Here is a 14,265-nt window from a genome sequence, read left to right on the forward strand (position 1 = left end):
TGTAATATATTTGTAATTAATCATCATTATTATTATTTTATTATTTCATTAAATAGTAATTAAAAAATAAAAACTATTTTTTAACTACACTTATATAGAAAATCCCATACATTTGTTCCCTTATTTTTCCCTCAGCAATCTACGAAGTGAAGTTAGCTGTTTATTGATGTGAAAATAGCTAATAGGCTTTTATCTTATCAGTTTGAATGTTCCCCCCGCTATATTTGAAACATTGCAATGTTTCACGAAACTCCCAATGTTCCATGAAACTTTTCATCAGGCTAAAGTTTCATACAAATTTACGCCCCTACTCATCACGAAAAACAAATTTCTGTTTTTATCATACAATTGTATTTACCTTTTCTTTCATGTATGACACTAGCCACTGCAAGATTAGATATCTAAGATACCTTTAAACTTCCGCAGAAAATCTAGTGGAAAATTGTTCGAACGACCAGGCATCAATTTCGATGCAGACGGTCACGACTTAGTTTGTACATCCCGGCTTTGGTGGTTTGAATGTCATATAGTAGGTTTTGACTAACACGACATTTGGATATCACATCACGCCAAGTACTATTTTTATTCCAAGAATATTTAGTCGCTGGTAAATGGACGGAAATAAAAAGTTAGGTAATTATTATTATAACTTACCTGCTTATTAACATCTGTTTCACTCATATAACGACCGGCAAAATGATCTTGACAGGTGACTTACAGTTCGTAGACGACACTTCACGTTACACTGGATGAGAAAAAACAGTGTCTAAATGATGCTTTTCCCCTAGATTCTCCGAATGAACCTGTGTGGTTCAAATTTGTTGCAACTCTATTGAACACCAATTTCGGTGTACATTGGAGGATCGGCAATTTTCTGTGTGCTTTTTGTTTATATTTTCTAAACAAACTCTCATAAGATTTTAAAAAGTAGAAAACCCCTGGTACTTAAAGTTGTCAACTATTTGGAAACTACCCTTACGATGATTTAAGATAACATTTTTAAAACTATCGTACATACAGTTGCACGCAAAAATTTCTGACAAAAAAAAATCAGTCATCATTTAAAGTTTCCTTATCTCCGAATCCGTGCACTGTAAAAAAAAGTCTCAAGAGAAAAAATATTTGTTTTTTCAAGTAAAATAAGGATCTACTAAAAAATATAATTTAGGAAAAAAACATTTTTTCATTTTTATCATGGATATTTTCTTAAATGAATTGTATTTTTTATGTAAAAATATTGCAATTACTAGATTAAAAAATAACATTAATCAATTATTTTCCATTAATTTTTATGAAATTTTTTTTTATGAATATGGGTATATTGAAACCAGCACTGAGAGTACTACAGTACAAAATTTTGTGTTCTAAATCATATTTGTTTAGTACATCCTTATTCTACTTGAAAAAACAAACCTTTTTTCCGTTTAGAGTTTTTCTTCAGTGTATAGATTCGGAAATAATCAAACTTGAGAAAAGCGATGTTTTTAATGAAAAACTTCATAACTTCTGGACGGCTTGATAAAAATGGATCATGACGCGCTTATTTTAAAGAGGATAAAACCGTATCTTTAGTCTTTTTAAACACAATTTTGATCTTTTTGGACAAAACCAACGGTATTTAAAAGATTTTATTTAACACTCAAAGACCGCGTTGAATTATTCAGAATTATTCAGGTGCATTTATGACGGAGATGTAAAATTCTGAATATTGACTGATTTTTTTGCCAGAAACTTTTGGATGCAACTGTAGGAAGGCGCGCTCTGCAAGCGCGCACGTGGCTTTCTAGTATGTACTACATAGTTCGTGAGTTTCATTCTTGGTAAACCTCTATTCACATTTTAAAACCTATTTTAGAAAAATCGCATTTTTGCATTTTTTTAAACAACAAAAAAACACCAAAATGTTCAGATAAAAGTTTACAGACTTCGAAAAATACTAAAAAAATAGCTCCTGGTCTTTTGTGATATTTTGGATTTTTGGCGAATAAACTAAATTCGAAAAAAAAATTTCTCTAACTCCAAAATGGTTAAGCCCCGATAAAACAGATAGGGTGCCTTTCTTATATAAGCAGCAACTGTAAACAAAATATAAGAAAAACTAAAAAAGGTGGGTCTTTCCAGAAATCCTAAGTCTATGAATTCCCTTGAACTTTTATATATATTCAACATCAACACATGTTGAAACTTCAGAAAACAAAATTTGAATAAACGTTACATTAAATTTTGTAATGTACTTGCGTTTAAATGTTTCTTAGAATCTAAGAAAATCCCAGAGCATCTCATTAAATCTTCCAAAAGATTTCGTTAACGCCTTCTAAATTGGTACCTCATAAAAAAGTTAAGACCTATAAATTGATAATCTGAAGACTACAGTAAATGCATGTTATTACAAGTTTGAAAAAAAAAGATGCACACAGTTATGAACTACTTCACAGTCAATGTGATCGTACCCGTCAATATAGTAGTCAACATTATTTGACATATATAACATATATATTTTAATATTCACAACAGTCGATAAGATTTGTATCATTTTAAGTTAATTTAAAATTATTTGAATTTAAAAATTCTTCTCGAACTAAAGATTCTTATCTTCAATTTTAGTTTCCAAATAGGAAAGTAAAAAATGATCAAGAATTTTTAAAAAATTAAAAAGAGTGAAAATGGAGAATTATAGTATTTAAATCAATCTAATATAAAATTGACAACGATTTTCTCTTTAAAAAATCAAGGAGATTTATCATTAACCAACATTAGTATCTTATCGAATCTTTCTTAGAATCTCTGATCTTTTTCAAAATACGGTCGAATTTTAATACCTCTTAAAATAGTCTTATATTTGAACGAATTCCCGAGTTAAATCAAAATATATCATCAAAGTTTCAGCAAATTATTTCAAAACTCAGAAAAGAACAGAATCTCTCCCTATAAATGAAGAATAAGATATAATAATATAACTCAGAAAATGTTGTTCTACGAAGTTTAATTTAAAAAGTTGTGAGAATATTTTCCTCACATTTCTTAAAACAAAAATATTGATAAAAAGCAAAACATTTTCTGTAAGAATCTGCGTGCTCTTTGAAGTTCTGGAATAAATATTTTATTTTAAGAATAATACCCTCTTATATAATCACTAATCCCACAATAATTTATTTCTTCGGAACTTTTCGTATGAAAATACTTTAAACTCTCGAGCGCCAGAAAAAGTGTCTTATCATTTATTGTTGAACTAATTCATCGCGACGATTACCTCTTTCTTCATAATCACACGAATATATCTATATTGTTTCTGTTATAAAATAATGATATACCACTTGTTGTCCTGTGAGCAGGAGAAAAATAATTAATGACTCCGGATGACTCGAACTAACTATTATGTCACGATGTAAACGATTGATAATTGCAGAGGAAACGAGGCGTGGGGGTTGTCATTATACGGATTCAACTAAAACAAATAAAATAAAAAGATTCACCACCCAAGCGGACAAGCTTTTGATGTTCATTCGCGTAGCAAGTCAGGAAGTTCGTCAAGAAACTGTTATTAAACCTTCAGTTCATCATAAATGATCGTATCTACCTCAGGATCGAACCTGCGATTAAAGTTAAAAATAAAAATACATTTCGAATTTGAATAGATATAAATCTGAGTACATTACAGATTTTTTTATTTGGAGACTATCAATCATAATATTTATTTTTATTTGTCGGTGTCAAGATCGATACACTATTCCTATTTAAAAATTTAAAGAGATTTGAAAAAATGTGAAATCGGTTCAATGACTCGGCACTTGAACAATTTTTAAAATTCGGCAAATTGCAAAAGCGAGTATGAGTGTTACACAAAAGTCTAAAATACAGAGATACGAGTAGATAATAAATGACATCACAGTGGGAAAAAATGCCTTTTTTGCTCCTTACACTCCATAGAGCAACAGAGATTTTTTTATCGTGATGCAATAAATAAAATCTATTTGATAATATAATTATGTGCTCAAAGTGTATATTCACATTTTCAAATAATTCGATTTTTTAGTTATATTGCAAGACATTTGAGGCGAAACAATATTACTATGAAAAAATTTGTCCTAAGATTATTCTTGTTAATATTCTAAGCAAATTTAATAAACAAACAAACAATGACAATTTTAGCAAATTACTATATAGTACCTTCCTATAACAATATAGTAACTAACGAAGTTACTATTGAGTAACTTCCATTTTCCAAATTTTGCAAGAGGGAAGTTTAAAATTCTGATGAATTCTGACTTGGAAGAGGGATTATTTTTTTAAATTCTCTTCTTCTCAATCGGAATAAAAATTCTTGTAAAAAATTCCCGTTCGATTTAAAAAATGGCCTGTTCAAAGCCAAATTATACTTCATTACAGCAACTTCATGCCCTGAAATAAAAAGATTATAATTCTTAAGGTTTCTTGTTTCGAAACTCAACCTAAAATAATAATTATAATTCTTTACAGAAATTTCCGGTTCTATCAGAATGAAGATTCGTTTAGAAAATTCCTCGTCTTAAAGTCAAAAATCTAATTCTTTACGAAAATTGCCTATCTCAATTTTCCAAATTATATTTCTTCACTGAAGTCCCCTAACCGAACTCCGAATTATAACCCTTTAAAAAATTTACTGTTTCATCTCAGAAATTAGAGCTGTACATCCTGTTTACGAACTGTTTGCATTTTATTGCCAAATTTAGCTACGGAAAATTAAAACCGTCTAGCTTCATTCAACCTAATTTTATATGAGAGATAAAAAACCTTTTTTGGAGAATAATTTGCCATAGATTGACAAAATGAGGTTGTCGATCGTCTGTAACGTGTTCATCAAACTTCAGATAAAAACATATCTCTAAGATTTATTTCGTATATTCCATAACATCATAATGAAAAAATACAACAAATTGCTCAGAAAATAATGTGATAAAGTATATTACTGTTGTGATTTCGAAAAACACCGTGAACTGCAAAAAAATCGAAAAATGAGTTTTTTTATATCGTTGGAATCGTGAAGAAAAGATACACCTGATTATTTTAAAAAATTCAAAAGGTTAATAAGTTTATCATTAAAATTTTTTTTGAAAAAATATGTTTCCCTTTCATTCCAATTTCATTTTAAAAGTTAATAATTTTAAAAATAATTATTGCTAAAGTTTGGGGAAACGCCGTTAACTGCAAAATCTAGCGATCAATCTTGAAATATGGTGTACACCTTTTATGAAATCTCATGAAACCCCTGGAAATCTTTGCAATCATTTGGAATTCTGTGAATTCTTTTGAAAATTCTGTATTTTTCTTAACATTTTTAATTCGTGTGAAAATTCTTTGAAATCTTTAGACTACGAAGGATATCGTACATATAACTCTTGAAATCCCTTTAAAACGATTCAGCTCCCTAGAAACCCCATAAAGCACTTTGAAACTGCAATAATTCTGTAAATCGCTTGAAATTCTTGAAAAAAACCTATAAAAATCCCTTATAATCCTTTGAGATCCTTTGAAATACAGTTAAATAGCTGAAAATCTGATTAAATTCCTACAAAGCACTTGAAATCTTGTACAATATCTCTAGAAAAAATTGAGATTATATCTTAAATTGTACTGCATAATTTCTTAGAGCTGTTGAAATGTTTTAAAATCATTTCAAAATCTTCTAAATCTCATGAAACCCCTTAGAAGTTTAGGAATCTTCTGACATGCATTAAAATCACTGGAAACTTTCAAATCTTTTGAAATCCCTTGAAATTTCGTTTACGATGAAAATAAATGATATATTTATTTTATATAAACCGTTTCAAAGCTATGTCGATTATTTTTTTGTGAAATTTGGAATTAAATACAAAATTTGGCCAGCATAGCAATTAATAAATTGGGCGATAAAAATGTAAATTTAAATATTGATTTGACTCGATCCCAGTAAAAGTCATTTTTCACGCTCAACAGTTGGCAGCATAGCCACATGTTAATAAAATAAACTTAACCTACAAATAAACAGGCAACAACCTCATTGTTTGAAATTTCGCGCACTTCCGGATTCCAGCAGAAGTTGTTTGCCAACTTAGTCAACACCACACCGTTCTCGTCATACTTTACCTCGGTATATGTTGCTAAAATTAAGCTCAAATACCTTGGAAGCAAGTACAAACGAGCAGTAATTCAAATTTTAAATTATATTTTCTGCCTCCAAAACAGTTTTTTTGACAATATTCAACATGTTTTAAAGCCGAAATTAACCATTTTTGGAACCCGCGAAAGACCTTACCATAAGATTCCATGTTTTTTAACAAGACTTTAAACTTTAAACAGTTATAATTCAAATTTTAACCTGGAAAGAGATGCGAAGAAAGGCATTATGTAAAAGAAGACATATTTCTCCACAAAAAAAAAACTAATTTTAATGATTTTTTATCGGAATGATCCAATAGCCGGACTAATTTAACATGATAATTCTTCTATTGTCCGGCGCGGCATTTGGTCAAATCACAGAAAATCCCCGATCCTCGAAAGTACACCAAAATCGATGTTCAATTGAGTTATAACAAATTTGAACCACACAGATTCATTATTAGAATCTAGGGGAAATTCATCATTTTGAGACTGTTTTTTCTCATTCAAAGCGTCTTCAAACTGTCAGTTACCTGTCAAGATGATTCTTTCGGGCGTTATTTGGGCGAAATAGATGTTGATAAGCACGTAAGTTATAATAATAATGACCTAACTGTTAATTTCCTCCTATTTACCAGTGACTATTAGTGCCTTGAAATAAAAATTGAACTTGAAGTAGTATAATTTCCAATCTTAGGTTAGTCAAAACCGACATGACATTCAAGCCACCACAGCCGGGATATAAAAACTAAGTCGTGACCATCTGCATCAAAATTGATGCCTTGGCGTTCGAAGAAATTTCTTCTGGATTTTCTGAATTCAACAAAGTGAAGTTAGCTGATGGGTGAAGTGAAAATACCTAATTGTATATGTAAACAGTCATGACTTTTTCTATACATCCCGGCTTTAGTTTAAATGTCGATGGCCATGACTAACCTAGGATTATCAAGTTGCATTAGGAAATTATAATTTTATTTTAAGTGACTAGTACGCACTGTTAAATGAAAGAAAGTCGAAAATTAGTTAAATACTATTTTAATTAGTTTGTTTATTAACAATTATTTATTCTAATATTTCAAAGCGAATACTTGCTTTGACAGATGTTCAGATGGATGACAGCGCAGTTCAGCACTCCACAACTTTCCAAATGAGCCAAAATTCAGTCTCAAAATGATAATTTCTCCTAGATGCTCAGACGTGTAACTACATTGATAAAAATAAATGAGACTGAAAATTCTTATTCTGAGACCAATGAAATTCGAGCTGCAAGAAATTTAACACCAGCATTTTTTTGTGATGCCTAGAAATTCGGCTAAAACCAGATTTCTCTAAACAGTTTTAGCTTTCCACTCTCTTAAACTGATTCAGTGGAATTGTCACCAGTTGAAACAGTATTTTGAATTATCGCTGTTGAACCAGTGATTTTCCGATTTTGACTGGGTGAACCAGTAAGTGACGCAAGTAAAACAGCATTACTGATTGTACCAGTAACGCCAAGTGATAGATTCAACCAATGATATAGCGCACCAAGCGGCCAAGACATGAAAGTCCAGTCATCTAGTCCGCGCGTGTCGACAATCGCGTCTTTGCATTTTGCGAGTTCACATGTTTCTGAACACTGTCGAAAACGAACTTTATTGTGTACTTGTATTTGTGTTAGAAATATGTAGAGACTAGCCGCAATAAGCAGAAGATTTAATATCTTTTTCTTGAAAGTGGAGAGGCCCCCGGGCCACTTGGGTTTGACTTTGATTGTTGTTAGAATAAAGTGCTGTTTCCGAAAGCTAATTCAAAGGTTAGTACAAAAGTGATTAATGATAAGTGGGATACATAACCAGCTGACGGACGACAACGTGTACGTCTGACACTGAGGGAATCAGTGAATCTCAGTGATTAATCCAATGACGGAATTCCACTGAGTAAACCAGTAAAATCTCACTGGTTGCCAGTAACACACTTCTGGCTATTTCAACAAGTGAGATTTCACTGGTTCATCTTAATAAAGCATGGCTCAATTACTATAAGCAAAGTTAACACTTTTCTCCAGGAAATGCCTCTTAATGAGAAAAATTGGCAATATAATACAGAAAATCTAATTTCCTATAAATCCTTTCTTCCATGGTAGCAAGTGAAGGACGGACAATAACTCATGTCGATGTCAACCGGCGAAAGTCTGCAACTCACTGATTACCCGGCTGTGAGTTAGCCGTGTATGTACCAACGCAACGCATCCATATACGCGCTGGTTAGACTCACTTGGCAGTTAACGAGGTTTATTGCATCGCGTGGCATTCGCAATTTCTAACCGGGCCACACAGTCTCCTTTTTCAGATTTCAATCGGGTCGTTCGCGTCAACAATTTTGAAACTTGCTTCTGGACAGAGTGTTTGGACTTTTCTCTTTTCTTCATTCCATACTCAGAGGAAGAGATATGCCTGATGGACAAAACGGGATGCGGACACTTATTTAATTTGAGCAAATGATTTGCCAGCACGTTCGTCATCGCATCGTTGCAACTTAGATGGAAAGTCACTATGCACTGCCACTCGATTTATCGAGTTGTTGCCATAACGTAACGTCTTGTACCGTTATTTTATATTTTTACCTCACTTCCACGCGTTAAAATGTTATTCACCTCTTTTCAAGGCAAACCTTACCTTCGTTTCCTATGTAAACACGGGATATCTTCAAACATAAAGAATGTCGACAATCCGCTATATCCATTCAGAAAAAAATATTTGAAGAAACAATTCATAGCACAGTAATAGAAAGTGGCAATTCTATGTCTAATAATTCTTTTTTTTCCATACTTTATTTGATTAAATTCAATAAATTCCTTCAGAAAATAGATTTGTCATAAACTTATTGTTACTTGTACACTTTCATGTATTTATATTGAATTCCAAATGTTCCTACTTTGTTAAAAAAATAATTTCTACTTAGAAAAACGTGGGATTGGAAAAATGGGCAATATTGACAGAAATTCTTTTAAGTGTCAATCATTATGAACTGGTTATGTATATATTTCAATACTTTCAAAGTGAAAGCAGGCGAGTTCAAATCAGATTTTCATTTTGAAAATTTTAAGAGCCAACCTTTCGAAGTGAAAGGAACCAAGTTCGAGAAGGATTTTAAACTTTATCAAATTGTATAAATTTTACAGTGCAGAAATAATGAAACTATTACACTGAGAAAAAATGGTATTGAATTAAAAGGGCGCACTTTCACGTTCGATCAACTGCAGATCTCATCAACTCCAATTAAAATACTATCAAATTTATATTATCCCTGTTAAACCTAAGTAAATCATTATTATTTGATTAAATATGCATTTCGATCAATAGTATTTGATTTTGAACGAGTTTGAAAGTGCATAATTTTGATTCAATAACATTTTTCTCATATTGTACCTAGAACACAACTTTGCAATTACAAGGAAAAAGGCATAACTGAACCAACTATATTCATCATTGATCTGGAGATAAATATGGTTGAAAACGAAACAATGATATTGGAAAAATCTTTAAAATAGGGATTTGCAGCAAACTTTAATTTCCCTATTATTATCAATGAATCATATTTTGACATTTTAAAACGAAGATATTATATTCCAGAGGTTTCAAATTAATATATAATCAATTTCACAGTTTACCCTAAAATTCTAAAAATTAAAAAGGCATACTTGAAATGAAAGTGAATGATATTAATATTAGAACTGTTTTTTACATTTTTATACTTTTTCAAAACTTAGATTTAATTTCATATAATTTCTCAATTTTTTCACTAAACAAAAAATTCCACACTCAACTTTTTCCTTCTACTGAAATAAAAAAACATATAGATAAAAAATATGGAAAATGAAATTAAAAATGTTGAAAATTACCTTATATATGTTGAAAACTTGAATTATTGGAAGAATGATTCTATTCATTTTGGCTAAATTGGAAAATAAATCTATACTAAATCGAAAAAATGCACTACACAGTACCACGCACCCCAGTGGACAAATTTAAAAAGAACATTTGAAATATTCTTAATGAATTTGCAGCGATCTTAAATTTGTGTCTTTTTATGTTCTATTACAAAATGACTCGTCGTCTTGAAATTCGAGAAGAATAGTCAAATATTTTTCATAAGCTTGACTAGTCGCCCCGAATTTTCCATCCACTTTTCCAACTTCTCCAATTTTTCGCAACGATTAAACACAGCCATTTTACTAAAAATATATTATTTTTGCACCTTTGAACCTTATAGTAAAGACAAAGCGCCCCAAGGAAAATTATTCTAATAATCAAATACCTTTTTAAGTGAGTTTTCTAGTTTCGTTTTAAAAATAGATTTTTTGCGTACTTCGAATCTAGGAATTATTAGAAATGTACCCTGGTATAGCCGACTATATTGTAAGTTTGTCTTATCATGTTTTATTCCATGATTTATGTTTAAGCGCGTTTTCCAAAAGTCGTGCTTTAAAAAAGTTTTGGTTTTCGACGAGAAATATATGGAATATCGGGTCATTGTTTTTAAATTGTTTAGTAGACATGTGGCTAAGTCAAGACACAAGCTTTATTTTTAATATTTTTTTTCAAATTTTTTACAACCTTCACAAACTCAAAAAATATCAAATCAAATAAAAAAATTATATTATTAGAGTAGGATACTTGAAAATCTTCTCGCACTAAAAATATCCACGATTTTCCAATATTTAACTTTCTTAGTCATTTATTATCTTAAGCAGCAGCTATATAAATTCAAATAATAAAAATGAAAAGTAACACTGGCTGTAAGCCTCAACCCGACACATTGAATAAAAGCTAAAAAGTAAAATTTCAGGTTTTTGATAGGATGTGGATTTTATACGAAAATGAAGATACGAAAATCCAAAGACATGACATAAATGAGAGATAAATAGAAGAAGAGATCAAAAAGGAATAAATGGAATTTAAAACATTCCTTAAACTTTAGAGGATTCGATATGAAGCAGCAAGTTACAAGACGGGTATAAGACAATAAATTAAATTTTTTTCTTGAAGAATCCCTAAGCGTTCACTATTCTTGGACAAAAGACAAAGGTGCCATTATAATATTATTATTGTAGTCGAAGAACATTGTCATTGCGCATCTTTATTTTTGGATTGAGAGGCATTTTCGTGACTTGGAGCCGGATCTGAAAATGGCATCACTCACCTGTAGAGTGACCTTGAAAGGTTCTTGAAGTCGTTCACGTTCCAACAGATAATCTATGGCACTTGGCATAGCATCCACTCCTTTGGCTTCCCTCGCCCCCAAATACCATACATAATAAGAGCTTTTCTTGACATCTTTACTTCCCCTCAAACGTAAGGCCATCACTCACTGAAAAAGAAAGAAAATTATTTTAGTCTACGTGATGGAAAACTTGGATTTCTATTATAAATAAATCAATCAATTTTAGTTAAAATAAACATTATGGAGAATCTAATTTGAACTTTGTGTAATTCAGGCTTGCACTTTTTTTGGACAAATTTGATACATTACATAAGTATAGGCTAGGGGTCATCCATATACCACGTGGACGCACAATTCCGTAAACGCACAATTCCCTAAATCTGTGGAAAATATACTGAAATGAGACAAGGTATACTCTAGGTATACTCGAACTTTTATATTGTGTTTGCGCATAATATAATTTTTTTTTTTCATTATAATTTTTTTTCACGACTCTGTCTTTAAAATTCAAATCCTGTTTAAGCTCACGTTCCCAAGCCAATCCGAATTTTTTCAGCCAATTCATCGCTCCTTTTGGACTCCTTGCTTTTGAATACTAATAATATCTATATTTTCATCAAATATGTCCACGTGGACAAAGTACGGGGGGGGGGGGGCATTCGTAAAAAATTCTACAGCTATCCACGAGGGGAGAGGGGGGTCAAAAAGTGGTGAAAAATTATCCATGTGATATATGGATGGCCCCCTATAAAAATGTGATTGTCTCGCCCAGACTTTCTGTTTCTACTTTAGAATTTATAGTTGAAAAAATAGACTAAATTGTTGAATATTTTTCGAAATTTTGTTAGAATTTATTAATAATTTCCACGTTTTCGTCGTTTTAATTATTACGATAAATTTAAGCTTTAAATTTACAATGTCATCAGAAAATGTAATTTAATCAGTGAAAAACATCAAATTCCGAATGTCTTTCCAGTACTATCCGTTTCTACTGTCAATTTTAAGTATGGCAAAATTTATTAAATTAAACTATTTTCTGAAAGTTTGTTGAGGAGTCATTCACAATATATGTGAAGCGTTCAGGTGGTTTAGGGAAGGGGACAAAGTATCATTCTAAGCATTACGCAGAACAGAACTATATAATTGTCTTATCAACACAGCCTGTTTCTACTTTAGAGTTTAAAGTTAAAAAATTAGACTAAACTCTTGACTATTTAAAAAATTTTTTTTTGTTGATTACTGGTCCATATTTTTATTAAAAAATAAAGAACCAACTGCGAGGTCTCACAGTTAAGTTAAACGTTATTGTTTTGACCGTTTTATGACCTCGCAGTTCGTTGCGTATTCTTTAATAAAAATATGGTCATAAACGCTGTCCTTCCTCATTGAATTCTTGTGTATTTATTTTTAAAGTAAGTATAACTATACATTTAAAGAATTATGACTTTAGGAAAAATTGGGCCGTTCCATTTTCTATGATCATGATAAAAGAGTTCTATGATCAACTTCTTTATTGAATTAGAACGCAATACCTGCTACTTATTTTACAAATATTTCCCAGATAATACATTCATTATACCAAATATTGGGTCAGAGGTCGGAAAGGTGAGTTTGGATTTTTTATCTTAAATGAAGTCAGCTGGATATATGAGAATTTTCATATCCCTGAGATACCCCTAATATATCCTGGGGTATTTTCTAAATGTTTCGGAAATACTTACACTGAATATTCTAATATCCAAGAAGCGATAGACATCCTAGGATATCGTAGATTTTCCAGCGATATCGAAATTTCTGTCTTGTGATAATCAGCAATTATCCAGAAAATATCTCTAGGATGTCCACATCATATAGACGCCTCCATTCACTATGAGTCTATGTTCTGACAGTGCCGTGTATGAGACTATGCGCTTTGTATAAATATAGGAAATAGTCTCATACAGGGCGTTGGCAGCACATAGGCTCGTATTGAATGGAGGCGTCGATATCTGTTAACATGAATTCGATACCCCCCAATATCCCAGTGCTGTGCGAGTTGTTGTATTTAAAAAATGGAAACATTGTTATATTTTAAACGTTAAACAAATTGTAAAATCTATTATAAATACAGTGAACTACAGAAATACAGATCACTTAGGCCTGAACAAACAAAAGCGTTTAGACCCGGAGCAGTACTATATCGGGTTTGTCTCCGCCCAACGGCAGCCCCAAAACCCGCACAGTATCGAGGTTTCACTGTATATCAGAACTTCATTTTGTCATAGAGTGTTTATAAATACATAAATCGATTCATCTTTTTAGTATGAATAAATTTAAAACTTATTATGATGCTATATTCCTAATATAAAAAAAATACGTATAAAGAAAAAATTATATTCTTAAACATGAAAATGTTGGTATTTATATAGCTTTAAAAATTCTATAGAATTATATCAACTAATTACGATCCCGCGTTTGAAAAAAATGGAAAGAAGTCTTCAAAATTGAAATTTTTTTTATTGATCCGATTATAAACTTAATCGATAAAATGGGCATTATTTAGGACTAAAATCTCTTAAAATTCCATGACCCTATATATAACTTTATCTGTTAATTTCACAATTTATTCATTTTCATCCTACACTTATTTTTCACAAAAAATGTGAATAATTTATTATATCCATTGAAAATTAAAATTTTATTCAAAACTCAACTTTTCACGATCTTAAATTTAACGTTTTGCAAAATGTTATATAAGAGATAAAAGTCTTTAAACTTTACAAGCAACAAATAGTAGAAGTTTTGTTTTCTAATCGTTTTGGCCGGAAACAAAATTTTACATTTTAAATACTTACTGTCAAGCCAAATTTTATTCCAAATTCAACAAATTAATAACCAAAAATCTTCAATATTAGCAGTGGCGGACTGGCATGGATGCACAGCCGGGATTTCCCAGCTGCCCCCCCC

General features: G+C 31.1%; 1 protein-coding gene across 1 annotated transcript in view; it reads right to left on the reverse strand.

Moving 5' to 3' along the window:
- Positions 1 to 14,265, reverse strand: part of LOC117169497 — a 91,496-nt gene that overhangs the window by 58,578 nt on the left and 18,653 nt on the right. Inside the window, exon 2 of the mRNA XM_033355909.1 lies at positions 11,299 to 11,466. Within this exon, the coding sequence (XP_033211800.1) occupies positions 11,299 to 11,460 (162 nt within the window). The 5' untranslated portion in view covers positions 11,461 to 11,466. The remainder of the gene's footprint in view (positions 1 to 11,298; positions 11,467 to 14,265) is intronic.

The sequence above is a fragment of the Belonocnema kinseyi genome, chromosome 3 (genome assembly GCF_010883055.1).
Source record: "Belonocnema kinseyi isolate 2016_QV_RU_SX_M_011 chromosome 3, B_treatae_v1, whole genome shotgun sequence".
In the NCBI taxonomy this organism is placed as follows: Eukaryota; Metazoa; Arthropoda; class Insecta; order Hymenoptera; family Cynipidae; genus Belonocnema; species Belonocnema kinseyi.